This window comes from Penicillium roqueforti (genome assembly GCF_015533775.1).
Source record: "Penicillium roqueforti strain LCP96 04111 chromosome Unknown scaffold_02, whole genome shotgun sequence".
In the NCBI taxonomy this organism is placed as follows: Eukaryota; Fungi; Ascomycota; class Eurotiomycetes; order Eurotiales; family Aspergillaceae; genus Penicillium; species Penicillium roqueforti.
The window spans coordinates 1,733,697-1,759,483 of NW_024067566.1; the positions used below are offsets into that span (position 1 = coordinate 1,733,697).

The window sequence follows — 25,787 nt, forward strand, 5'->3', positions numbered from 1 at the left end:
TATATCGATGCAACCTCTCAATATCGGACAATTTATATGCTAGGAGTAGGTCTATTCTTGTATGTCTAACTATGACGCCAATTGCAGAAAATTTCGGCCTCTCATTCTTATGCTTTTACTTTCTCCCTTAGATGCAGTCGACGTTTCCATTTCATGCGGCTCTTTCTCATCGCCCGCTGAGTCCTCTCTAGAGGGTAATTGACTGGGGACTCGCCGCCAGTGAAAACCATGAAGTCATATAAGAAGCCACCAGCGAAGGCACCACTTATGGTACCCACCCACGGCCCATAAAACCAATACGGATTCAAAAAGAGGTCTCTGCCGTACCCAAGTGCCAGAAGGGCAAGGCGTGGGCCAAAGTCACGAGTTGGGTTGAATGCAGCGCCAGTCTGGTAAGCGAAACTAATCATTAAGCAGGTGATGACAAGCCCGATAATGAGAGAGTTCATTCCAGCACCGGGAGGGGCGTTCTGGTCGTCACCAAGGGCAAGAATAGTGGTGGTTAACACGATGGTTCCTAAGAACTCGTTGAAAAAGGCCGTGGCAGGCCCAATCCAGGCTTTACGCTGATTGGTCACAAAGCTGTTGATAATTCCGGTATCCATATTTGTGTCGATACTGAGGTAGTGCTGAATTGACTGGTAATAGAGCCCGTACGCGGTGAGCGCAGCGCAAAAGGCCCCGACGAACTGTGCTATACAATACTCTGGCATCTTCCGTTTCGGGAAGCCACGATAGAACCACAACATGATAGTGATAGACGGGTTGAGGTGCGCACCAGAAACACCTCCGGAGATGTAGATTCCCGACATAGTGGCAAAGCCCCAGGCCCAAGCGGTGGTATTCGGGTTTCCTGCATCAGCAACCGTGACAGCCAGGTCAGCGCAGAAGCCAATGAAGAGCTGTATAAAGACCCCTAGAGCTTCGGCTAGAGCTTCGCGATGGTGAGTCCTGATCACAGACCAGGTAGTGTGGTTGTTATGTACCTCTTCCTCAATCAATCCTTGTACAAGGGGATGTAGATCATCAGGTAAAGCCTCGTGATCAAAGTCAAGGCTACCTATTGTAAAATTATCCTCGCGCAAGTCCTGTGGAGGCTCTTCGCTCGGAGGCTGATGCTGATCCTCCCCTTCCTCGACAGAGGACAGCTTGGTTGCATTAGGCGAAAGCCACTCGGAGGGTTGTCTCCCGCGCATTGACGAAGTACGAGATACCCGGCTGAATCCAGCACCGCCGCTTAGGATTTTGTTCATAATGTTGCTCTCACGTTGCAGGCGAGCATCCTCAACTTGGGCCGAAATCTCCCGTGGATCAGCGGACTTCTGGATCTGGCCCCTCTCGATATCATTGGGGTCAATGTCAAGGCCGAGCTTCTGTGAATTCTCCGCTGGAAGCTGAGCAGAGGCATGGTTTTCCAACAGCTCCGCTTTGGTTGGTACCATGCCCGGCCGTACCACTCGAGGCAACGGTTTCGCCAAACTCCATACTGGCTTGGCGTTGGCAGGTTGCTCGTAGGAAGGGTTCAGGTCGATGTAACCTGGTTGGACGAACGGTTCATGGGAAAGTCGCAACTGAGTCGTCTCGTCAGGGCCAGCGACAATGAACTCCCCCTGAGTCCTCTCTGCGAGCGTGGTCCGCGGTACGAGACTGGGTAACACGCTCCGCCTAGAGGTCACTGAGCTACGCCGTCGGACATCAGTGCCGTTACTAGTTGCATCGAAGGAGACCCTTGTGGGTGAGACGAATGATTCGTCCGCTCGGGAACGGGTGCTTCTCGCCGGCGAGGTAGGTGTGTCTACAGACTCGGACTATGGATGGAACCAATGGTCAGTCACCTCTTGCCTCATTTGTGTTTATCTATCGTTCCTTCCTCACTCGCGTTCTTTCTTTCTCTGGGTTCTTTTTGGAATTACCTTCGTCCTTGCAAGTTTGTTTCCTTCGGCATCTCTTCTTTCCATATTCCAGTCGATGATTCGAGGTAATTTCTTAAGTGTTAATTGAAAAAAAAAACAAACAATCGAAAAGAGACCAGAGAAATAAAGGGTGGAGAAGTATCCGTATAGGCTAGGTTATCAAATTATTAGGGCTTCTATTTACCACACATTGTTACTACTGTTTCAATACACAAATTTTAAATGAACACTTCGTTTAAAGGGGGGCCAAACTGAACAAATAGATCGTGTCATCGGACGCCAGCACCGATCCGCAATGATGCGTTTGTCGGCCGAATGAATTCTTCGAGTTATTTTGGGCTATTACGGAGTACAGGCCATATACGAAAGCCTAGACTTGATTCCGTATATCAACGAAGCATCTCATCATTTGAATCGTCCGATGTCATGGAAAATTATCCTCGCAACGAAGATTCATGTAACAAGCATCATTGCTATATGTGCTTTATCCGCCATGCGGTCCAGTCTGGAAGTCGTTGGCCTTCAACGATTCTCTTCCTCGGGGCTGCTTTTGAGATTCCCCTCATTCTTACAACATGCCGCAAGCTCTTAGTGCTACGGCGATTCCTCGCTATAACTACCACCGTACACCCTCTTAGGATCCAATTTGATCATTGTTAACTTGATTAACTTGATGACCTCTTTACGAACTAAATGTTTCACTTCTATGCAAGCATTGCTTTTGTTTGAATCCTTATGGCCTCGTGATGGCCTAGATCCCTCTGAATATCTTTTTTTTATGGTCTCTAAACGACCCAGGTGATATTTCCTGCCTCTTTCTCCGATATTCAAAATCGGGACCTCACTTCCTCGAATACCGCGCTCAGAACTTGTGTGTATCGGCACTAAAAACTGAACAATACCTGCTTATTGTAGTCAGGCAATAAAGCTTGTTCGGCTAACATAAAAGCTTAATCTTGATATAGTGTCACTACTTTTCCCCTCATGCGGGGTGCGGAGAATGCTTGTCAAAGGAAAGTCACGCATCGGCGAGTCTTAAACTTACACGAAGAATATAGTAGTAAAAAGGTTTAGGTTAGAGGCTGGCCCAATGGAATTTGTCAGCATTCGGTAGCAAAACTTGAAGCCTAGTTTGGAGAAATCGGTCAAGGCAGACCTCGAGATATGTCGGCCGAGATATTTGATGCATTAGTCTCGTGCCTGCGAGTGGTACGAAAAACCAGAATACATGCTCCAAATCAAACCTGCTAGGAGAGTGTAAATCAATAAGTATTTGATAGTTGATAGTTGATAGTCGTCTATTCGTAGACCACCGGCAAGGATAGATAGATCATAGCCTTAATCCCAAATCAATTTCAAAGCCGGTGCTTGAACTATACCCCAAGTAGCAAGGACTTGGTTAGTGAAGACCCTTTGGGTTTATAAAGAATGGACGATACAAGATTTAGAATACCGGGGCATAATCTGAGTAGGATCAACGCCATAGATTTGCTCGGTCTCTGTATTCGACGGGGCATATCAAAGGTTTAAATATTCAATATATTGGCCTGATTATAAGTAGCCCGCAATATCTCCCTCCCACTTGGAGCTTCCTAGCGATTGAGCCTTCACGAAGAATCTCATATTTCTTGTCACCCTCGGCATTTCCCATACCTCAAACAGTTATCCCTCTGTACTCATCTCCATTGCTTGTCACCGCGATGTCAGATATGACGGGATCAGCAACCCAGCCAAAAGGCTATTGGCTGTCCTCCCGGCCTCGGCATCCTCACGATGTCTAGCCGTGCTGTCCAGCAAGTGCATTTGCGCAAGATTCCACCAGGTTCATATTACGCCTCGATCGCGAAATGGTACCCTGTCATGCAAAAATATGAGAACAACGAACCTGCCTACTTTACCACACCACCAACTCAACTCATCCGCGCTCTACACGCTACTCTAAGCCAGATCACAGCTCGACCTATTGCTGAGCGCATTGCCATTCACGGCAGGCTTCTGACAAGATTAAGGCTGCTGTCACTCGGCCTGGTCTGAAACAGGTTGCTACCCGCCCCGAGTGCCAGGCTCACGGGCTGACTGCAATGTACGTACCTCCTGGTTTGACCCCGCCTGACGTGCTCCCTGGCATCCTTAGGCGCGGGGTGGTATTTGCGGCTGGCTTGCATAAGTAAATAGCCAATCAGTATAATCGATTTGGTCATATGGGTGTCAGTGTTTTGGATACAGATCGCGGCGATATTGAGAAGGGTTTGGTAGCTCTGAGGGACGCTTTGACTGAGGCGAGACAGATCAAAGGGATGTAGGGATGAAAAGGTGGCTGTGTACTGGCACAGTCAAGGTCTCAGTGGTAGTTACTATCCATCCATCGTCTGTAACTCGCTTATTGGGATCAAGGAAACTACCACAAACCTCGACGAGGCAGTAACAGAAGCCTTTGTAATACCTAGCTCCAAATCGTGATTCTATGTATACTCAGGTCGATGACCTACAGCGCTCTCCGTTCATTTCTCATGCAGTCCGATTATTGTCCGTCACGGCGGCAACGGCATCTATCAGTTTGCTGAGGGTAAATAACCCTGAAGACCAACGGGGCTGTATTTCTCCCACATCACCTAGCGGTCACTTCCGCGTGCTACATTAGTTACTTAGTGTTTTGAATGATAGAACCTTCTCCCTCTGCGACGATAAAGGTTTCGACCTCCTTTTTTTTAGTTTGCTGAGAGGTTGTTTGTGACTCGACGCCTTAGGGCGGGCCGGCCCCGCCGCCTGGGCGCGTCGCGGAGTCTTTGTCGCGTCGGTGAGCCAACCACTTACAACATACCCACACCGCAAACGCCCCTGGCCAGATATTACTGAAACCTCGGTGACCGCTCATATCATGGGCTTAATGGGAGACTTCAGGAGAGTCAAAGGACACAGAAGAGTAAGAAACTAATCTGATATGTCGAAGACTTACTCCGTACATATTGATGACCGGCGAACCAATCCCACGCCTCCTTTTTCAAAGTGCTGCATACTGCAGGTCTTAGACTCGTTAGCCAATGCCAATGCATGACTTGACCACCAATTGGACCGGGTGGTCCGTTATGTCCGGTGCATAACTCCTTTCCGCCTCGTGGTAGGGCTCCTGTAAGGGGTAAAAGAACATTTGAGATCCCCTGCCGGATCGATGAATCCAATGTTCAAATAAATGAATGCTCCACGCTAGGAAGATATAAATCAGAGCGTCGAAAGCGGAGAATAAAGAGACAGGCGGAGACGTGGCCTGTTCACTCTCGGTGTCTTCATATATTGGAGCTTATTAGTATGTTCCCCAGGTACGGAGTACGTTGAATACAACGATTGAAACATATGCAGTCAATGCTCAAATCAGCGTACGGTATAAGCATCACATTGAAATGTTTATTCGCCAAGTTCCTAGACAAGTAGAAAATCGAGGAGACTTGAACAGTTAGACCAAAGATCAAGATGCTCTAGAAAGACGCCTTGGAGGTATATAATAAATGCAGTGAAGTCCAAAGCCAAGGGCTCGGTAATTTACCATTACCGTCACAGTACCGGGGTGGATCTGCCACGGTTGCCCTTTCCTCTACTCCTCTGCTCTTCGCCTTTCCACCTTTCCTCCCTTCTCCATCTTCTACTCTCTTTAACTTGCCTTGTTTATCCTGCGCACCGACTGTTCCTATTCCTCCCATTCACGAATTCATCCCCCCAGCGCATTCCCCCAGGCGCTCTCACGGTCAATTGACCGACTGGAATCTCCTCTTGAGGACCTTCCTACTGGATACATCAAGCTTCTGTAGCTGAGTACAATTGGCTCGGCTTTCGGTGCGCAACTCAATTTCGAAGTGCGCGTGCGCAATTGTCCTACCCTCTCATCCCCCGCAACTTTCTTCATCCGTCATCTTTCGATCAACACCCATCCTCCGCCTATCTCGGTTTTAATCCAACAGTAAGTTCCATGCAACCATCATGGCAGCGTTGATGGTACTGACTTACGAGTGCACAGCTCCATGACTATGAACCCCTATATTAGCTGGGCGATCTTGCTCGTCGTGGCAGGTAGCCTGGGCTGGTACTACACCAATGGCACAACCCCCAAGGCCAACGTGATTCGAGCTGCCGTCGAGAAGACCGAGGCCACTGTAGCGCCCAAGAAGTCAAAGCGCAAGTCTAAGCCTGCTCCCGAGCCGGCTGCCGCCAAAAAGTCTGAGGTGAAGACCGTCGTGTCGTCCCCCACCACCGAGGATGACAAACCGGACGAGGAAATCGACCGCAAGGAGATGGCCCGTCGCATGGCTGGCCTGAAGACCAACGCTCCTGCTCAGCCCGCTCCCGCCAAGCCCGCTCCCACAAAGAGTCAGAAGAAGAACAAGAAGAAGGCTGCACACGCCAGCGACACCCGTGCCTCCTCGACCACTGGCGCTGAGGCTGACGACGATCTATCTTCCGCCGGGTCGCCCCAGGTGAACGCCACTGTTCCCTCGGCCGGATATGTTTCCGACATGCTGGAGGCCCCCGCCCCCGGTGCATCTGTGCTCCGCGTTACTGGCAATGTGGAGAACCAGCCTAAGAAGCAGAAGGTTCAGACCTTCAAGGAGGTGGAGACCAAGAAGCAGCGCCAGCAGCGTCTCAAGAACGAGGCCCGCAAGCAACAAGTTTTGGAGGCTGAAGCTGAACGCAAGAAGCTGCTTGAGAAGCAGTTGCACACTGCTCGCGAGTCGGAGCGCCGCGAGGCTGCCCGATCATCTACACCCGCTGCCAACGCCTGGCAGACCCAGGAAAACATTGCTCCAGTGAAGACCAACGGGGTCAATGGCGGATCCCACCCCGCTCCCGCCGCTCCTGCCACTTCCGTCTCTCAGGGCCTTCTGGATACTTTTGAGTCCCCTGCTGCTCCTACTAAGTGGGCTCAGAACCTTCCCTCTGAGGAGGAGCAGCTGCGCCTCTTGGGAGCTGCCAAAGGTGATGACGAATGGACCACTGTCTCTAAGAAGCAGCCCAAGAAGAAGGGCGCCAAGTCCGACGAGAGTGTCAGCGAGACCAGTGCCTCGGAGAACCACTCCACCCTTGTTGCCCCTGCCCCTATTGAGCCGCGCGTGACGGTGACCCCAACCTACCTCCCCGACATCTTGCGCTCGCGCGAGAAGGGCCACCCGCTGGACTCTGACTGGGCTGCGTGAGCTGTTTCCTTCATGAAGTATTTCTCTCCGTTCTCTCTTCATCTTGAACTGTATTTATTACCCTTACTTCGTCTTTGTTTTCTCTTTTTTGGCGTTCTGGGGGTGTCACATCATTCAAGCACCCTCCCTCCCCTCAACAATGGGGCCTGGGAGGTTGCGCAACGCATTAGGAGCGGAATTGGTAGATTCCCTTGCAAGTTGTGCAAGAGGAAGAACTGCACTGCGGCAACAAAAGCAGAATTGCGGGAATGGATCTGACGCTGTGTTTGTGCAAGTTCTTTTTTTTCTTTGTTAGTCTAGCTGGCAAAAATCTGTATTGCAATGAAATCATAACCAATGCTTGATCTAAAACAAAATAAGGCGCAAGAATGTAGAGCTTCCTCCGATATTCACTATAGAGTCCCTGTGTCGTCACTATTCCCAAAACGGTTTAGCGGCCAGTTCCGGTTATCGTGGCCTGAAGGTGCTTTGTATACAACTCCTTGGTATTTGCTCCTGTCTTGAACTTCTTCTTCCCCAACCTGTGAGGACTCAACTCCAATTTCTTCTTCTTCTCAATCTCTTTTTGTATTATTCTTCCGCCATGGCCCAAATTCGTGGCACTGCGGGCTATAATCTCGGCCACCAGAACCCGTTTGGCGGGCCCGGCAGCGCAGATGCCGCCAGCGATCCTAGTCCACTGGACGCAATCCGCGAGCAGACAAGCAAGATCGAGGACTGGTTGGATACCTTGGCCGATCCAGTGAAGCCGTATGTTTCAATCCTACTCTTTGTTTTGGGCTTATTTCTCTACCCGCGTCGTGGTTCAAGTCGCGAAAGAGCTCAAAACAAGGGATTCAAGGCATGCACTGACACCCTGTTCTTTCGCTCTCTAGCTACCTTCCCGCTATCGGCCGATTCCTCATCGTAGTGACCTTCATCGAAGACTCGCTGCGCATCCTCACACAATGGAGCGATCAGCTCCTTTATCTCCGTGATTTCCGGAAGAGTAAGATAATGCCCCTGCATCCCGGTCCCTGATCGGCACGACTTAGGGTCCAGGGTCCTGCATAACATCGTCTAACGCGCTTTTTTCTTCTGCTGGCTTTAGTTCCGTGGGGAATCACGCACACGTTCCTTCTTGTTAATGTCATCGCCATGGCCGTTTGTTCGTTCCTGGTCATCGCCCGCAAACGCACCGAGGTCGCCGTCGCGGGATTGCTCGCCGTTGTTGTCACACAGGGTCTTGGATACGGTCTCATCTTCGACTTGAACTTCTTCCTTCGCAATCTGAGTGTTGTCGGTGGTCTGCTTATGGTCCTGTCCGATTCGTGGGTGCGCAAGAAGTTCGTCCCCGCCGGTCTGCCCCAGCTTGATGAAAAGGACCGCAAGATGTATGTCCAGTTCGCTGGTCGTGTGTTGCTGATCTTCCTCTTCATTGGGTTTGTTTTCTCTGGCGATTGGAGCTTCTGGCGCATTCTGGTCAGCTTGTTCGGTTTTGTCGCTTGCGTCATGGTCATTGTTGGCTTCAAGGCCAAGTGGAGCGCCATCATTCTTGTGGTCTTGCTGAGTCTGTTCAATGTGTTTGTGAACAACTTCTGGACTGTACGTTTACTGGGAGATTGATTCTATCTTTGGTTACTGATGGTTTCGTCTAGCTGCATGCCCACCACCCGCAAAAGGACTTCGCCAAGTACGACTTCTTCCAGATCTTGTCGATTGTGTATGTTGTCTCTCCCCAATAGGAGATATGTCCAACGCTAACAATTTCTACAGTGGTGGTTTAGTCCTACTCGTCAACATGGGCCCCGGCCAATTGAGCATGGACGAGAAAAAGAAGGTCTACTAGAGCAGAAGGAGGTCGAAACGCGATTCCCTTCTCTCTATATATCTCCCGGCATCTGCATCCTAGCAAACACAACAAAGAGGGATAGAAATCAACAAGGGGCGGCCTGGCTGGTGCTCCGCGGGCTCCGAGCATTCAGATACGGGCCCTTTTCGACCCTTGACTGGTTTGCAGAGGCTATGCATGGCTGGGTTGGGCGTTGTTTGCATTTGGGATGATTTTGAAACGCCGAGGAGATCCAACGATCTACTCGTTATTGCGTCTTTTCTTTTTTGGGTTGTTCTACCCCGCGCTTTTGTGTCCTGGTCTCTTCTTTCATTGAGATCGAAAACAATGTCCTTTGCATATGATGTTTTTGATGTGCATTTGAATTGCATCTATCACGAAGACAAACTGAATGGAAAATCTAACGCTGATTGCGACGCATATCTGTATTGTCCTTTGCTTAAGACTCAATAATAGTAGCAATGGCTACGTCTAATAGAAGGCATCTAGTAATATTGAGCCGACTTCTGTCCCTCTTTATATATGTCTCTTGTTGACCATTGTCAAACCCCCTATATGTTCCTGTGCAGAATTTTACTTGCTGAGGAAGTCGGACTCTTATGTATCATTCTGTATATAAAATCTACAGTCTAGACATATGTTGCTCATATTTAGTTTTATAATACGGATATTCTGACGGCCCAGATCTAAATCTAGATGAAGGGCAGCAGCTTCTAGAGATCTTGTATAAGAACCACCGAGTTTCAAGAAACATTCAACTATATTTACACTAACATAGTATTCATCTCGCCGATTAAATGTCTAAAAAGAGAAAAACATTCATTGCTGGTCAAACGCTATGTACTGGTGGTAACCCTAACAGAGAGGGAGTGATTATGGTACAAGGAAGAGATAACATCTAGGAACTAAAGCAAAGCTGAAAAGATAGAAAAGAGAATTCCGCAGGGCCACAAAGTGAGGGAGATAAAGGAGAGACAAGGAAAAGGATTGTGAAATGATAGGAAGGAGTGCTGTCATGATGAACTCGCCCGTTCTCTTACGGCTGTAATGAAACAACGCTGTGAGGGAACAGCAGAGGAACTTTTGCAGGATGGAGGTGCATTTCGCTTTTATATACCGGACCAGCCAGGTACATTCCTATGAGGGATCTGAGTCCGACAGCGAGAGGATGAGTGTTTGCTCCGGTGTTTTCTCCGAGGCAGATTTGGCAAACACGGAAGGAGTCTTGGAAAACGAGGTGAAATAAAGGACAAACAAGGACAAAAAATGACTAAAAAGCAGATGCTCACTGGGCTTGATATGCTTCAAACGCCGTATTGCTAAACCCGGAGAAGCTGATGCGAGGGGAGATATGGCGTTGCTGAGGGATGAGTGTTGTGGAATTCGCGTTCGACTTTAGATGTCCATGCTCCAACGCCAGGGGCGGATAGGCTGCAATTGACCCAGACCAACATCATCGCGGCTGTCGTCGTTGATCTCTAGGTGTAGCATGTGGACCTTCTTGTTGTCCCGGTGGACTGTGGAGAGAGTCTTCGAGATATGTGGGCGGTAGGTCTTATCTTCATCTGTGGCTTTCGATTGAGGGCGAGATGCAGGGGTGTCAGGGTATTTCCATTCAAAGCTTGGAGAGTCATCCGAGAGGGTCGTGGAGAACATAGAGTCAGTTCGAGAGTGTAAATCTGCGTCTGGAACATTGGAGTCGATACGGAGTCGAGTCAACGACGGTCGACGTTGTTGATGGTGCTGGGTGGTGTCATCGACAGCTCCGTCGCCAGACTCGCTGTTGATTCGTTCAGTTTCGTTCTCCCTGGCCACATTCTTGGGAGGCCGGGATATGTTACCACAGGCACTACCACGAGTCGGCGAAGTGACGTCGGCTTTACCAGCCATCACTCGGGCACTCGGTGGTGGCTGGAGCATCCATCTGGTCTCGGCACGGCTACACGGTCCACTAACAATGGGCGGGTGGAGGTCGTTCACAGGCGGCACGCGGGCGATGTAGTACTTGGAGGTTTCGTTCGGGTCTGCACGACCGCGTCCAGAGAATCCAATGGACGATCCGCGCACTTCCTGTTGTCCCCAAAGAGGCTCATCTTCGCGTTGGTAGCGCATTGATTTCCACTTCTCGCCGAGTGGATGCATCAGGCCAGCACTCTTGTCTTTCTTGAGTTGCGAGCTCTGGTCGGTAGTGCAACTGTCCGTTCGTTGAACAGGGCGGTGACCACCCCGACGAGCTGGAGGACCAGGGCCGAGGGCGATTTCTTCCCGCCAGCCTACATTGGTACTGAACGGGGTTGGTTGTGGGAATGGACGAGGTTGGTCGGTGATTAATTCGTTGTTGCGTCGCTCCTTCTCCTTTTCCCGCTGCACCCGGGTAGCATCATTTCTACGTTTCCGACGATCGAGGTTCTCGGCGCAGGGGGTGCAAGTGGCATAATAGAAGACCGCGGACTGAGCGCCCCGATAGAGCCACATGGCTGGCGCGGGGGGGTGAGTGGGGAAGATCGGTTTATTGGGGCTTGTTTTGTGGCTAAGAGTGCACCGTCGTGGACGACGGGCTATCAGCCCGTGAAATCTGTTGGGATTGACGCGGTATTCGCTCGTTGTGTTGTAGTGATACTATCGGACACATGAAGGGCTGAGCGGATAGGGGGGAAACTGCGGAAAGGGGCGGGATGGCAAGGTAAACGTATGAATTGGAGATCGCCCAGCGATCTGTAGGCTCAAGAGAGGGTAAAAAATAGTTGGGAGAGAGGGGGAGAGAGAAGAGAGAAGTGAGATGAAATGACAATTAGGGGAGGTTTCTGAGGGGGCGTCGTTAGTTTCTGCCTGGGGTGTTTCGCTTTGAGTTGATATTTTTTTTTCACTGTTTGCGGCCTAACCTGGGTATTCCACGTTCATATATGTCAAGATATATAGACAATTACAATTCACCGACTTCTTCTAAATCTTCAAACAAGTTACACCCTGCAGTATACACCTCACATTGTCACAAATAGCCTCCTAACTTGCTGCGCCAAGGCCGACAGGGGGCTGAGGACCGAGGCGTATGGGGTACTAGATAATTATAGAGATCGGATTGAACTACGGAGTACCCTGTCCGGAGCATACAATCTATAACATCACTGCCTAGTTCTTTATCTCTCTCTCTCTTTGTGATCCTTTTCTTTCTTGCTACGAGGATACATATGTACTCCGTTGACTCCACACCGTATGAGACCTTGGCATCTTCCCGCGTGGAGTCGAGCAGGAATGTGGCTGCAAACGGTAGATTACTCCTTTTTGTAGAGAATGCAGAAGATTGGAATGGTAATTCAGTAGATTCACATTCTTCTGGACCGTAGGGGCCTACATCTCATACTTGAAAGAGGCCAAGTAGTCGCATCCCCGTAAATTCATTGTCTGTGCCATCGTCTGTGCTCTGGGCCCCCCGCAAAAGTCATTCGAGGGGCAACAATGCCGAGTTGATGGTCTCATATGTAGCCATTGCATCATTGCACATCAGAGTCGGATATGTCAATGAAATCACAACCCGTGAAAGATCGCTGTAGGTTCGCAGTAAATAATCAATAGATCGACATTCAACAGCGTATCCATCGTGGTAGGCCAAGAAGCCCGCAATGGCGAATTCAATAGTAAAGAGCCACACGCAACGCTGGCAAACTCCAAGATTCTTCAGCTTGCTGAATCGTTGTATCGCATGCAAATGGTTTCCTTAAAACGCCCGAAAACTGATGGAAAATAGCACCGTGTATGTTGTAAGCCCCCGCTCATGCATTCTTCGTGCCTCGGATTACTTCGCCTTTCACCTTAGACCAGTCTATCTCGCTGTCCATTTTCTCGTCTATTTCACCACACACAACGACATTGTCACCGCGGATCAGGTACAGCCCATGCTCAATCTCTGTGGAGGGCTCCTCGTCGTCGGGAGTGCGGATGATGCGTTCAACGGTATTGGCCAGGACAAGATTGGTCGCTTGATCGGTTGACAGGAGATCGCCGATGAGTGTGCGGCCGTCAACGGTGAGGATCAGGACTTTTTCTGTTCGATCGAGAGTGGTCAGCAGTTAACTTCTATAGGAAATGGCGTATGTAGGCACTCCAGCTAATGCAGAACTCACTATTGACGTAAAAATGGAGAGACATGTTGGATGGGAGAGCGGTTCAAAAAGGTGAAAGGGTATCTCAAGTTTGCGGTTGATCGGGTCTAGGTAGATGCACCGCTGAAAGATGTATCTCGAGCCCGCTGATGTTCCTGTCGCTGGGCCTGGAGTAGCTCTCTTGCTTTGCGTGGGCTGGAGGAGGTTCGTGGGATCTTGTCACTTCGCGCAAAAAGTGCTCGTCGAGGTGAAGAGCCGGATTGATCGCGGTTGGTTGTAGCGCGACAATTTTGACTTGCCGAGGATCCTCAAGCTCGCGGACGGAAGATTCAATCTGCAGGAGCTCCGTTTAAAGCTCGAGGCCAATCAAATGGGAGTTGATGATAATGGCGCAGAGCGGGTCTGTACTGTTGGTCGAATCGCAAGTAAGATTGCCAGAATCCTAGATGATAACAATAAAATTCTAGAAACACGAGAGTCGATGACCTCGACTGATAGCAAAGAGATTGGTGGCAGCACGTGTCTTGGGGCTTCATGGTTGTTTTCCAGGATTGTCGATTGACATCCCCGATTCAATCACGTGCAGAAGCTTGTAGGAGAGTGGATACCACAACATTTTATACTGTTTTATGAGAGATCAACGCGTTTAAGGTGGAAAACATGGGCTTTGTTGTACAACTGAGCTACACAATGAGCTACATAGATGACTCTAGTGTAAAAGGATTTATGTATAGCAATTCACTATGTGTGCACGATATCGCCCGCAATTTCCCATGCACTCCAATCAGCCTCGCAAAGCACTCAGATCCAAAGGAACACTGCTGCCCCGTCCAGCGCGGTATCGGCGGTCTCCACCGATAAAGTGCCGTGGTTTGGGGAGTAGCCCTTCAGTTTGGAATTTGAATCGCGGGTCTTCTATTCGGACTGGGCCATGTCCTTGTGTTGAAGGACTTTGTGCGCCTACTGCAGGCGATCCACCATTGGAAAGTGTATACGCGCTAGGGTCCAGCGATGCAAATGGTTCGTGGGAGACAGGGCGAGAGGAAGCAGGGGATGGTCGGGATGGCGGCTCGCTTGGCGGAGCTGCAGGAAGTGAAATTGGAGGCGGTGGGGGTGGAGCACCTGGGGCAGCTGATGGGGGTGGTGGGGGAGGTGCAGAGGGCGAAGAATGTCCCAGGGCAGAACGTGCAGCCTGCGCAGCAATCGAGGGGGCTATTGAGGGGGGAGGAGGAGGTGTCGATCTAGAAGCAGCCGGCGGGGGAGGAGGTGCCCGACCCGCGGGGGCTGATGGGGGTGGTGGCGGAGGTCCGGACGGTTTTCTCGATGTAGGCGGTGGTGGAAGCTTGCCTGGTGCTGGAGGTGGAGGAGGCGCGCGTGGTGGCGGCGCTTCAGGGGCCCTTGTAGCTGGCGCTGAAACTGTAGATGATGATCGTGAAGCAGGCCTTGGGGGAGGCTTCTTCAAGCCGGCAATCAAAGGATTGATCGGTGGCGCAGGCGGTACATCGGTCGATGATGGACGGGGAGGCGGTCTGACTCCAGGAGGCCGGGGAGCTGTTGGAGGCTTGGGGGCTGGCGCAGCAGGTGGTCGATGTGCCCCTTCGGAATCGGAGATATATGGCGAGTCACGATTGGCACCTGTATCGATACCTCCACGACTCCGTAGCTTGGGCATTCCACCAGCAAATAAACCTCCTAATTGAGGTGGCGTTGGACTGGATGCACCATCTGTCCCCGAAACCCCTTCGCTGTTACTTCGTAATCGATTCGCGGCTGGACCGGATGGTACGGGCGGTGCAAGCCCGCTTGGAGGCGGCCTTGCGCCAGGAACAGGTGGCGCACCTGCGACTGGGGGAGCTGCTGAGACGCCTCCTGAACTGCCGATTACAGGGGCTGATCGATCATTGGTAACAGCCTTCCTCAGCCTGGCACCCTTGTGAATATCAGAAAGAAGTGCGCCCTATCTATAGGTTAGCTGCCAAGTTCCTTAAGCGACAAGCTGCTTGCGGTAATGAAACTGAAGCACCCAGTTTACCTACCCGATCTTTAGCCTGTCCTTTGGGAGGCCTGCCTGGGAGGCCACCTGGAGGGGGCGGCGGGGGAGGACCGCCCAAACCTCCCGGCGGCGGCGGTGGCGGCGGGGGAGGAGGAGGTGGCATAGTTGGGGATCAGATAATGAGAGTATCAGATAGACAATTGCATATAATTTAGAAAATAATCAGGTCAGGAAGATGTGTTCCTGGAATAGGAGGAACATGACAGAGAAGTAAGAAGACGTCAGGGTGCGAGTACGGGGAAGTGGACAGCGTCGGGGCGAAGTCTCCGCCTGGACTCTCCCATCGAAAAAAATACGGCTGCCTCACAACGTCACTCATCACCACAGCCATGAAAAGAGTTGTTCTAACAGCCAATAAGGGCTCCCAGCCACAGGGCTCGATCTGTCAATTATGTCAGTTCTCGACTTCAACGCCCCGTCGTGGCCTCCCTATCGCGCGTCTCCCCACCGCTCGCGCAAGTCGAGCTGCGACCTCCAATCTCCGTTTACAACCCTCGAATCGAACCGATAGGTTGATACTCGGCTCTCCTTCGCTTATTTTCCGTCGATATGCTTCCGCTGCGACCACTAGGATAAGCCCAGAGGATGCAATCAAAGAGATTGCGCAGGATGCATTGGCCGTACATCAATCAAACGCGGCGGCCTCCAACGAGGTGGTGATAGAATTGCTACAAAGATGCCAGCTGGTCGCCAAATCCCTTGTCTTACAGGAACGGGATCAAATCGAGGGATCATCAAAGGGTGAGGGCAACGCGGTCTCTTCTTTACTAGACCTGGAGGAGAAGCAACCTGCGCCGAAGAACAAAGGCAAACCACACTCCTTACAACATCCGGACCCCCGACTGGCAAATTCAGTCGCAAAAATCGCCGTTGACCTCTTGAAGGACGAGAAGGTCTTCATTTCGCCCGAAGCTCTGGCCTCCTGCACCGAGACCCTGACTCTACTGCGACGGGCCGAGCACTTCCCCGAGCTCTTCCACCTTTATGCCTACAAGCCTGTCCCAGAAGAGGGTAGCTCTCCGGTGAAGTTGCTGAAAGCCAACCCCAAGAGTGTCAACAGCGCCGTTCCGGCGGAGCTGGCTAACATGGCTCTTGGGGTTGCCATTGCACAGAAAAATCTCTCGCTCGTGCTGGCCATCATCGATAATACTTTCTGCGCCCCCGCCTTCCACCGTGCGAAGATCTTCAAGAAAGCCGGCGTCCCGCTGGCTGGCCTTGCGGCTGCCCCGGCTGCTTGCTATGCTCTCGCATCGTGGGCCGCAACATTCCAGAACACAATGGATCCGAGCGTAGCGACTGGGATTGCGTTTGCCGCTTCACTGGCTTACGTTGGCGGTGCATCCTCCATGGGCTTTTTGGCTATTACCACGGCTAACGATCAGATGGAACGTGTGGTCTGGATTCCTGGTATCCCACTGCGGCAACGGTGGTTGCGCGAGGAAGAGCGCGCTGCTATGGATAGAGTTGCTGTTGCATGGGGTTTTAAGGATCCTTATATGAGAGGCGAGGAAGTTGGTGAAGAGTGGGAAAGTCTTCGTGAGTTCATTGGCATGCGGGGCATGGTTCTGGATAAGACCGAATTGATGGAAGGCATGGAGTAACTTGATTCCCTGCATGTGTATCATAAGAGTCTCTTGTTTCACACATAATGAGCAATGTAACATACAAACCTAAGCTTTATCTACAGCTACATTATACTGGTAAGATTACGATAGAATAGCAGATTGAGACCGATCATGAGCTTCATATTTTTTTAAAGTCGTGAGACTATGAGATAAACCCAATACTCAGGCCCAAACTAGAAAACACCGGCGCAGTTAAGCGACAGATAATCTAGTAGACACGGTGGGGAGGGGACATGGAAGCCTTGATGACAAGACTGCCAACGTTCTGCCAGCCCTTCTTGAGGAGGGAGACGAGGTAGTTGATGGCGAGCATGAGGTTGGCAACGAGGGCCTCCTTGTCCATCTCGACGTTGCCGATGGCAACACCGAGGCACAGAACCTTCTTGAGCTGGAACTTGATGGTGGAGCGGACGTCGGTGACCTTGGCGGCCATGTCCTCAGCGGCGGAGACGGGGGTAGGGAACTTGCCGGCCTTGGACAGACCGGGACCGAGGAGACGGGGAATCTGCTTGATCAGACCCTCGGAAGCAAGGAAGGCATCGTACTTGCGAGCAAGCTTCTTGATGAGCTTCTTGTTCTTGTTGAGCTTCTTGAGATCGTCAACGGACATGGCATCGATACCGTGGTGCTTGGCACGGTCAAGATCGTGCTGATCACCAAGAACACTATAGATTCCGTCCGTTAGCTTCTATGTTCTTTCGAGGTGTATACATCCTTCGCCGCCGCGCATCGTGGGATGTGAAAGATTGCCCCGCGGGACGAGTTGTCGATGGGAAACGCACCAGATGGCCATGTTGGGGCGGGGAACGCTGGGCAGCTTGATGGTGCCAGAGAAACGCTTATCACGCTGGGGATCGTAGTTCTTCAGGCCGATCTGAAGCTCAACGGTCTCGTTGAAGTTACGCTTCTTCTCATTGAGAGAGTAGTTGAGAAGGTTCTCGACATTCTGGCGCACTCCGGCTGTAATGAGAAGAGCAGTTAGTGGCAAGATCAAGTAGAGAATATCATGGGGTAAGTCGTACCGACTGTGATCTTGGACATGATTGCTACAGTCTTCCAAAAGAAGTTAAAATTCTGTTGGTATGGCTCTGCGCTGAATGCTTGAGAAAAGAAATTGTCGAGGGCCGTGAATTTCTCCGCTTGTGGGTGTGGACTTGCGCTAGTCTAGATTAGGATTAGCGGTGCCCTAGATTTTTGTTTGCTGACTCATCAAACAGCCTGAGGCATGAATACGAACCGATTTCCCCAACCTCGGCAAGACCTACGCTGTATGACGGCCACGGATACTTCACTCAATGCAATTCCACTCGCTCATACTCCGTACAAATAATCGCATTAGCAAGCGTCGACTCGGCTTGTATAAAAGAAAATATCGAGAATCCTAATCCCTCTTCGTATTGCTCGGTCAGGTCAACATTGCTGCTGTTTCAAGTAACCGCCGGCCTTGCCTAGTACGCTTTTCCTGTTACTGCATTTGGCAAAACTTCCAATATTAGACCAGGTGAGGACTAGTTAGTGCAAATAATGGAACATCGATCTTGCTTGTCAATAATATGTCGGGCACACACGAAACGAAAGCATACGAAGAGGTCTGGACGGATACTAAATTGGTGATTCCCTCGGAGAATTGGGATTAAAGTGATAAATTGCCCAGATAAGAAGCACGCAAACTTATATTTCAAGGTTCAAAGCTATATACGATTCATGTAGGTATGTCCATTGTATTTTATAGAACGTACGGCATACTCAGGTAGAAGCATCGACCGGGTCGCCCCGCCACATAGCCGACCCGCTTATATCGATAGATCATTACTTTATTATTTATCCTATTTCATTGTTCAAGAAAGTGTCTCGTTAATTGATATTTCTTTGTGCAGCGATAGCAGTAAGGGCTTGGATCGGATATGTTTATAAATACCTTGTTTTCGCATATCCCCGAAGATCGATCTAGATCAACCACAAGCACGAGTCCGTATTAAGCAGGCACAAAGTAGTCCAGCTGAGTAGATACATCATTTTAACAGGCGGTGGTATCTGATATTAATTATCAAATACGTATACACCACCTAAAAAGATCTTCAAGACTCCTCGTCATCGGCATCTTCTGACCACAAACAATATATATCGAATAGTCCAGATGACCGACCAACACACAAGCTTTTGCTAAGCAGACGGGTATATAATACAGCAACCCACAAAACGAGCAAATAGGATGCTAGATCATCTATTTTAGGACAGTTCTCAACTGGTGAAACGAACTTGACATGGTCTGCGGGGGCTGCATCTGATCGCAGCGCTTAAACGTGACCGGCGGCAGTGTCAGCCTCAGGACTGGTCACCCAACCCCCCTTTGGCGTCGAGGGCTATTGCCTTGTGTTTCGATTTAATTTAGACATTCCCAGTGAGATTAGAATACTTAAACTTGACTTTCTGCTTATTCCTTTTGTGATATACTCCAGGTTTACATTCTATGGTCAAGGTTGTTTACACCTGGGCATGACTTGGCTTGACTTAATCCGAGATACCCCCTCCTGACTTGGCAGCTGATCTTTTGACCATTGGCTATTGATTTTTTTTTTGGCTTATTTACAGACCACCTTGTTTGGCTTTATCATGTCTTCTACAACAGATTCGCGCGAGTCAACTGCACCGCAGGATTACTACTCAAGTCTTGACGATGAGGGCCCGCTTGTGGAAAAGTTCAAGAACATCGACGATAAGACGCAGTTTTACCTTGCTATGCGCCGTCTACAGGACCCTCTTACTCAGAATTTCGTGCTCGATTTCGGGAACGATGAGGCATGGTGTGCGTCTGATCTGGACACTAACGAATTGAAACGGTTGCTGAGCAAGCCGGTAAGTCTTTTTCGAAGATTAGACTTGAGTCTATCCAACAGTAAAGGGCTGACATGATACAGAGAGACAAGTGCTTTGGTACACGGTGGATGTAAGAATGAAGTCCTCAAATGTAGACGAGTATATACTGACATTGTGATCACAGCAATATATGGGCACCAGAGGAGCAGAAGGAAAGCATAAGGGTATGTTCAATTTCATTCGCATATGAGCAGTATTGACTGACCATGGATTCCTAGGCGATTACCAAATACTATGGAGTGTCAGAACGGCTACAGGGGATGATGTGCACAGAGCCAGTGGATCCTGCACCCAAAACTACACCTGTACCAAACAAAAGGACTTCGAAATCGCCTATTATTGAGCCGTCGTTCGAGCACGAAGTGGATGACCCGGAGAATGCACTCAAGCATCTCGCCGATCCAGATAAATCGCGCGAGTCGGCGTCATTCTCGAATCTCACCTTCGCACAAGTCACGAATCAAATCTGGCACTTCTCTTCTGTGGATCATGGTCCTCGATGTAAGTACATCGCACCAAACCCGAGTGAGCATAAACATTAAGAATCTGTTAGACACATGTATCGGCTATAATACGTTGTATGTGATTCCCACACTATCACAACCGAATGGCCAAGATCTCCCGGATGGAAAACGGCTTTGGACCTGGCTGATCCAGTGCGACGATGGTGAGCATCCCATTTTTCGGATCTCGAGTGCAGCCGCTAACTTGTTTGCAGGCACAATAATTTCAATCCAAGAGAACCCGTTCCCGAGACGGAAGGCAGTGCCAATAGATGAAGCCAAGCCAGTCCTCGACATCGTGCGCAGGAACATCCGCTTTATTTTCGCTGGCGTTTCGAGACAGCACTTTGCCATGTCCGAGAGCGAGTCGCTGATTACCATCCGAGTGCGACATTTTAGTGACCTCGGACCGGATCAGGCCAATATCAAGCAGAAGGATGGACCGAGTTTGCTCTTCTACTATATCTTCGATGACTGGGTGTCAAGTTATGGACTTATCGCAAAGCGAGAACACAAATATGGGGTTGCTTTGGAGAAATTGGTCAGTAGTGTCGGGAAAGCACGGTTGTGTTAATGTGTTCCGATGGCTAACCCCGCGCAGAGAGGCCAAATGCTCGATCGTCCGGTTGTAGATTTGGTAAACGAATTGCACTGGCTGGGCCGACGACTCGCAGTTCTCAAACGATTGTACCAGAGCTATGAGCTTATCATGCGGCGACTCTTGCAACGGCAACGCATGCTCCGCGACGAAGCGCGTTCGTCTCAACCAGCCCCGGTTTCGTATGGAGCCACCTTTAGCGACATGGAGTATGTAGATATGCGCCAGTCGAGTGTCGTGAGCGATTTCACTTTCCATGATACAACTGATAAATCGGTCGGTGTGCAGCTGAGCTCGACGGCCGTGGCGCGTTTCGAACGGTTGGTTGATCGGATCAATCTGTACTGTTTGAGCGAGATTGAGAACTGTCTGAATGAGAAAGAGTCTTTGACGTTCTTGGTGAGTATCTTCCCGTGCTTTATTCCGAGAACTCTGCTGACGTGGCCTAGAATTTCAACTTAATTGCGCTCAAAGACTCGCAGGCTGTTGAAAAGCTCACTCGGATCACTATTCTGCTGGCTAAGGCGACCATTTTGTTCCTGCCGGTCAGCTTGATGAGTGCGTACTTTTCGACGGAACTCGTTGGAGTCAAGAATGGGTACACCAAGGCGGATTACTGGGTCAGTTTCGTGGTGATCTTCCTTGTAACCATCTTGCTCTTGACCGTTTTCGGTTACGCCAGCGATACTGTCGAAGGCAGGACGATCTACCGGTCCATGATACGAACATTCTTCCGACGGTCTCGCCAGAGAATGTCGCGACGATCAGAAGAATAAGAGAACTTGGCTATGACGGCATGAAGAACCGAGAGATGGGGTGGAAGAAATTACGCGGGCACGATAAGTGTGGGAAGGTCGGGCCTATCACTCGGCCTATCAGACACGGTGGGACCTTTTCCTGAGGGTCTTAGCCCGGGGGAACTCCCTTTGGTATTTCATTTACGGGGCCAACACGGTGTCCTCTTTCTAGGAAAATATACCTTCCCGAATCTATAGCTAGTTATAGGCAGAACTATTAGAGTCATACCATATATAGTCGACCGAATCTAAATCATAAGTTGCCTTCTTCATATATCTCTCAGCCTCATTTTCTCGACGTTGCGTGCTCTCCAGCAAAACGGGTGACAAAGACTACGCCCACCGCCGTCGGTCTGCGTATTTCCACGTATTCAAAACAAAAACGAAACAAATTTCACCCTTCTGACTTCTCTTCGATAATTCCCCTGAACTTGCATCTCTTGAGACTCCTTAAACAACATTTATACTCTTTTCTGCCGGTAAGTGGTTGATCCGGTTTTGACTGGCTCGTGCCCAGACTTACCCCCCTTCCCCCCTGGATCTCTGACCGACAAGTCCACAACACGTTTTCCAACCCCTCCGCTTCTCCCCTTTCAACTACATCCCTCGATATATCTCTGACCTATCCACTCCTCCCAGGATCCGAGGGTTTTCTCGCTACCGACAATATGGGTATTACTTTCTCGCGGTTGTTCGACCGACTATGGGGCCGCAAGGAGATGCGCATCCTGATGGTCGGTCTTGACGCCGCTGGTAAGACCACCATCCTGTACAAGCTCAAGCTCGGTGAAATCGTCACCACCATTCCCACGATTGGTTAGTCCGCCCCTCGACCCATCTATCGGCGACACCGTGATGCGCTCTTCGCAATTTATAAGCCGTATAAGAGACATTCAAAACCCCCCCGGAAACTGATGCCTAGTGCAGGATTCAACGTCGAGACGGTCGAATACAAGAACATTCAGTTCACCGTGTGGGATGTCGGTGGTCAAGATAAGATTCGTCCTCTGTGGCGCCACTACTTCCAGAACACCCAGGGTATTATCTTCGTGGTTGACAGCAACGATCGCGATCGTGTTGTTGAGGCCCGTGAGGAGTTGCAGCGCATGTTGAACGAGGACGAGCTCCGTGATGCTCTCCTCCTGGTGTTCGCCAACAAGCAGGATTTGCCGGTAAGGACTTGGATTGTTGGAGGATGTTTGCTAGATGAAATGGCATGCTGACCTCCCCCGCTTTTTTTTCTAGAACGCTATGAGCCCTGCCGAGATCACGCAGCAGCTTGGTCTTCAGAGCCTTACTCGCCGTGCTTGGGTAAGTGTCGTCCCCCGATTTCTATGTTGTTTACAAATTCACTAACCGTCCTAGTTCATCCAATCCACCTGCGCCACCACTGGTGACGGTCTGTACGAGGGTCTGGAGTGGCTCGCTGATGCGCTCCGGAAAACCAACCGCGATTAAGGTCTATAATGCGAATTCGAATCGGACGTGTAGCTGGGTGAAGGAGAATACCGATATCTGCGAATGATGGATTGATGATGACGATGGCGGGGAGTTCTTTGGCCATACATGACATTGATCTCTGCAAGGAAAGGTTCTGCAACTGGTTCGCTACTTCTTTTGATGTTCTCTCTTCAAACGGCTCTTTTTCCTCTACGCTATGCTATTAGCCTCATTTGTTTTTCTTCTCTCCGGCGTCGCCACTCCAAAATTACTTCTCTGCCTTGGAACCCCCAGAGATCTGTATAAGTTCTCAAATTGTAAAATCTCAGAATCTCGATTGGGCAAGGAGAGTGTGAGAGAACACAAGAGGAACAAATGAGCAAATTTCGAAGTTTCATCTGCTTTCTGCTTTCTTATCTTGGCTTGAGGCCTGTAGGGCTCAGTCGGACTGAGTAAATTTCAGTCCGGGCTCAGGTACCATCACGTGATGGATTCACAAGGGTCTGACAGTCATTCCAATGTTGTTTTTGTTCAATTCTTATGCTAAAGTATGGTAAAGAAGTTTCTACTTTGCTTATGTCTAGCCATGGACTTTAAGATTATGTGGGACAAAATATACATCAGTAGGATCCACATAGTTAGGGCTTATGTGGACATATGGAGTCCCCGGATCTATAGGACAAAATGCGTATAACTGCGTGAACGAATGCTTCAAACATACACAGCTCTGACTGCCAAAGACATTTTACAAACGCTCAGTGTCTGCAGGTTCCTGGTATGACCAGAGTTTCGTGAACAACTCTTTCTCTTCGTCATCTTTAGCCAATCCGATGAAGATGTCTTTGAATTTCCGGCTATTCTTCTGGGCTGTATCGTAGTCTTTGGGCAGTACCATGCCATCCACCGGAAGCACAGATCCATCTCGAAATATTTTCAGTAACTTCCCGACACCATTTATATTCTCCTCTTCCTTGGAATGAAGCTCGACATCCTGATTGGTGAAACTGATCGGACATGGTACAGCCGGGACGAGTTTTTCCCACTGAGCGAAGAGCGACGTGAGTGACTCGCGAACAAAAAAAAGATCGCAATTTTCCCACACTCCCGTGACCAGCCAAACTGGTTTCCGGATGATGGGGATCTTTTTATTTTGAAGGACAGACCAGTAACGAGGCGATAGTCTATACACCTTGGCTAGGTAGTACTTGTGAAGGATCTGACTCTCTAGATCGTCATCGATCTTGCGTTGTTCTTCTGCACTTAGGCTGCCAAAGTCTTTCGGTCTTTCGGGCACGACCCAGCCTTCTTGAAGAGGCCCACGGTGGGCACACATCCTTGGGACATCGGCATGGTAGAACAACGGTGCAACACACGCTGATTGCCAATCCACGATACATGTAATTTGGAGGGTCTTTGGATCGACGAAGATGTTATCTAGATTAAGATCGGGGTGCATTAGAACGTTTTTGACGCCGCGTCGTTGGATGCTGTTTCGTTGGTAGATTGAAGAATAAGATAGGGAGCAACTTTCATATATTTGGTCAAAAGAGCAAGACCGTCCTCGGGATGTTCCTGGCTTTTGAGTGACCGATAATAGTTCATCCGAGGAATTGCATGTGACTTCATATACGCAATCTCGTTGCGCCCCAATGAACGAGTGTAGTCACTGGGATGCTTCCCTATATTAGAAAGACGACCAGAAGCTTTTCACCAGGCTGTCGATTCTCTTGACTTACATGGACCACGATCCAAATTCATGCCACTCCGTACCCCGTTCCACAATTCGCCAGTAGTGAGAGGTCCCATGGCAAAAATATCAAGGGTGCTGGTCGTAGCAGACTGAATGTTGGCTTCTTTAGGTTCCTCGCCTAGGGAGCGAAGATCATCCTTGAAGTAAATACAGCCGTGCATATCAAAAGTCACACCAGTCAGAATGTTCTGAATGTCAATCATCTGGATGATCAATTGGAGCTTTGGATCTCGAGACCATTGATTCCAAACAGAGCCTAGACGAACACCGGGCGCTTTTTCTTCAATAATATACTCGGCCCCGACATGATTATTTGCGTCAAAGGACGATGCTAGGACTCGAGGAACAGGGAGCTTCAAGACGTCGGAAAGCTATGTAAATTGAATTGTAAGATTGGATATAGCAAAAATGATCGGCAGAATTACTTACTAACTTGCGTGTAGCGATCTCGGAAGCAATTGTGAACCGAGCAGCCCCGGCGTTAGGATTTGGGAGCTTTGCCAAAACTTCGCAACCGTTGTCCATTGTCAGGATAAATGCCTTGTTGTGTAGGCCTTCTGCACATTTTGTGACTTTGTTACCTAATGAAACTAGCGTATTATTACATTGCAAAGTCCTAAGGACAGCAACGCACAAGATTGAGCTCCCTCGCAAACACTAATGGCAACTTGAACAAGTTGCTGTAGGTCAAACTCCACATAACGTTTAGAGAGTTCTTTTTCTTAGTTGAACCTTGAAATTCGAGCCAAGTTAAAATTCATTTTCCTAAAGAAAATGAACTGCGTAGCTTACAGCCACCGGTGTCTGGTGTATCGGTGCAGATCTTCCTCAGAAATCCTCTGGTCTGGAGGAGAGATAATCAACAATTCAGGGCAGATCACAGTGTATTTTGAATATAATTACCTTGACCATGCTGTGTCTCAGCATAGAGCTCAGGAGAGCAGTGTCGTCTGCCTAGACGAGACGTGGTGAATAAGCTCATATTCTGAGCTCGGGAGCAAGGAAAGGCACGTGCTCGTACACGTGTATTACTTTTCCAATTGATCCAACGAATTCTGGAAATAATTCGCATTGTCATCTTGTAGAATAACCCCGGCGAGTGTCATATCAAGGTGCG

General features: G+C 49.7%; 13 protein-coding genes across 13 annotated transcripts; 6 read left to right on the top strand and 7 right to left on the bottom strand.

Annotated features, from left to right (window-relative positions):
* Positions 1-107: 107 nt before the first annotated feature.
* On the bottom strand, positions 108-1,958 carry LCP9604111_2130 (MIP/aquaporin family protein; the record flags this gene model as incomplete). Its single annotated transcript, XM_039069574.1, has 2 exons — positions 108-1,808; positions 1,914-1,958. 2 exons carry the CDS (start codon positions 1,956-1,958, stop codon positions 108-110), a joined length of 1,746 nt encoding a protein of 581 aa, XP_038932257.1.
* Positions 1,959-3,686: 1,728 nt separating this feature from the next.
* Positions 3,687-3,947, top strand: LCP9604111_2131 (uncharacterized protein; the record flags this gene model as incomplete). Its single annotated transcript, XM_039069575.1, has 1 exon — positions 3,687-3,947. One exon carries the CDS (start codon positions 3,687-3,689, stop codon positions 3,945-3,947), a length of 261 nt encoding a protein of 86 aa, XP_038932258.1.
* Positions 3,948-4,423: 476 nt separating this feature from the next.
* LCP9604111_2132 (uncharacterized protein) lies at positions 4,424-7,096 on the top strand (the record flags this gene model as incomplete). The annotated part of the gene is made up of 4 exons (XM_039069576.1): positions 4,424-4,439; positions 4,661-4,710; positions 5,717-5,865; positions 5,923-7,096. The coding sequence occupies 4 exons, from the start codon at positions 4,424-4,426 to the stop codon at positions 7,094-7,096; spliced, it is 1,389 nt and encodes a 462-aa protein (XP_038932259.1).
* Positions 7,097-7,679: 583 nt separating this feature from the next.
* Positions 7,680-8,924, top strand: LCP9604111_2133 (protein ERV29; the record flags this gene model as incomplete). Its single annotated transcript, XM_039069577.1, has 5 exons — positions 7,680-7,846; positions 7,972-8,084; positions 8,187-8,680; positions 8,734-8,798; positions 8,852-8,924. 5 exons carry the CDS (start codon positions 7,680-7,682, stop codon positions 8,922-8,924), a joined length of 912 nt encoding a protein of 303 aa, XP_038932260.1.
* A 1,398-nt stretch (positions 8,925-10,322) lies between these two features.
* Positions 10,323-11,402, bottom strand: LCP9604111_2134 (uncharacterized protein; the record flags this gene model as incomplete). The annotated part of the gene is made up of 1 exon (XM_039069578.1): positions 10,323-11,402. The coding sequence occupies one exon, from the start codon at positions 11,400-11,402 to the stop codon at positions 10,323-10,325; it is 1,080 nt and encodes a 359-aa protein (XP_038932261.1).
* Positions 11,403-12,697: 1,295 nt separating this feature from the next.
* On the bottom strand, positions 12,698-13,073 carry LCP9604111_2135 (U6 snRNA-associated Sm-like protein LSm8; the record flags this gene model as incomplete). The annotated part of the gene is made up of 2 exons (XM_039069579.1): positions 12,698-12,969; positions 13,049-13,073. 2 exons carry the CDS (start codon positions 13,071-13,073, stop codon positions 12,698-12,700), a joined length of 297 nt encoding a protein of 98 aa, XP_038932262.1.
* Positions 13,074-13,811: 738 nt separating this feature from the next.
* LCP9604111_2136 (putative proline-rich, actin-associated protein Vrp1) lies at positions 13,812-15,183 on the bottom strand (the record flags this gene model as incomplete). Its single annotated transcript, XM_039069580.1, has 2 exons — positions 13,812-14,984; positions 15,064-15,183. The coding sequence occupies 2 exons, from the start codon at positions 15,181-15,183 to the stop codon at positions 13,812-13,814; spliced, it is 1,293 nt and encodes a 430-aa protein (XP_038932263.1).
* Positions 15,184-15,409: 226 nt separating this feature from the next.
* LCP9604111_2137 (uncharacterized protein) lies at positions 15,410-16,681 on the top strand (the record flags this gene model as incomplete). The annotated part of the gene is made up of 1 exon (XM_039069581.1): positions 15,410-16,681. One exon carries the CDS (start codon positions 15,410-15,412, stop codon positions 16,679-16,681), a length of 1,272 nt encoding a protein of 423 aa, XP_038932264.1.
* A 232-nt stretch (positions 16,682-16,913) lies between these two features.
* Positions 16,914-18,041, bottom strand: LCP9604111_2138 (60S ribosomal uL1 domain-containing protein; the record flags this gene model as incomplete). Its single annotated transcript, XM_039069582.1, has 5 exons — positions 16,914-17,370; positions 17,488-17,665; positions 17,728-17,869; positions 17,943-17,966; positions 18,030-18,041. The coding sequence occupies 5 exons, from the start codon at positions 18,039-18,041 to the stop codon at positions 16,914-16,916; spliced, it is 813 nt and encodes a 270-aa protein (XP_038932265.1).
* Positions 18,042-19,318: 1,277 nt separating this feature from the next.
* Positions 19,319-21,459, top strand: LCP9604111_2139 (uncharacterized protein; the record flags this gene model as incomplete). The annotated part of the gene is made up of 8 exons (XM_039069583.1): positions 19,319-19,561; positions 19,624-19,652; positions 19,707-19,746; positions 19,801-20,083; positions 20,136-20,249; positions 20,301-20,626; positions 20,687-21,082; positions 21,133-21,459. 8 exons carry the CDS (start codon positions 19,319-19,321, stop codon positions 21,457-21,459), a joined length of 1,758 nt encoding a protein of 585 aa, XP_038932266.1.
* Positions 21,460-22,148: 689 nt separating this feature from the next.
* On the top strand, positions 22,149-22,938 carry arfA (putative ADP-ribosylation factor; the record flags this gene model as incomplete). Its single annotated transcript, XM_039069585.1, has 4 exons — positions 22,149-22,296; positions 22,408-22,652; positions 22,726-22,791; positions 22,846-22,938. The coding sequence occupies 4 exons, from the start codon at positions 22,149-22,151 to the stop codon at positions 22,936-22,938; spliced, it is 552 nt and encodes a 183-aa protein (XP_038932267.1).
* Positions 22,939-23,665: 727 nt separating this feature from the next.
* On the bottom strand, positions 23,666-24,376 carry LCP9604111_2141 (uncharacterized protein; the record flags this gene model as incomplete). Its single annotated transcript, XM_039069586.1, has 1 exon — positions 23,666-24,376. One exon carries the CDS (start codon positions 24,374-24,376, stop codon positions 23,666-23,668), a length of 711 nt encoding a protein of 236 aa, XP_038932268.1.
* A 207-nt stretch (positions 24,377-24,583) lies between these two features.
* On the bottom strand, positions 24,584-25,582 carry LCP9604111_2142 (uncharacterized protein; the record flags this gene model as incomplete). Its single annotated transcript, XM_039069587.1, has 5 exons — positions 24,584-24,594; positions 24,657-25,041; positions 25,100-25,251; positions 25,463-25,514; positions 25,574-25,582. 5 exons carry the CDS (start codon positions 25,580-25,582, stop codon positions 24,584-24,586), a joined length of 609 nt encoding a protein of 202 aa, XP_038932269.1.
* Between the last annotated feature and the right edge of the window lie 205 nt (positions 25,583-25,787).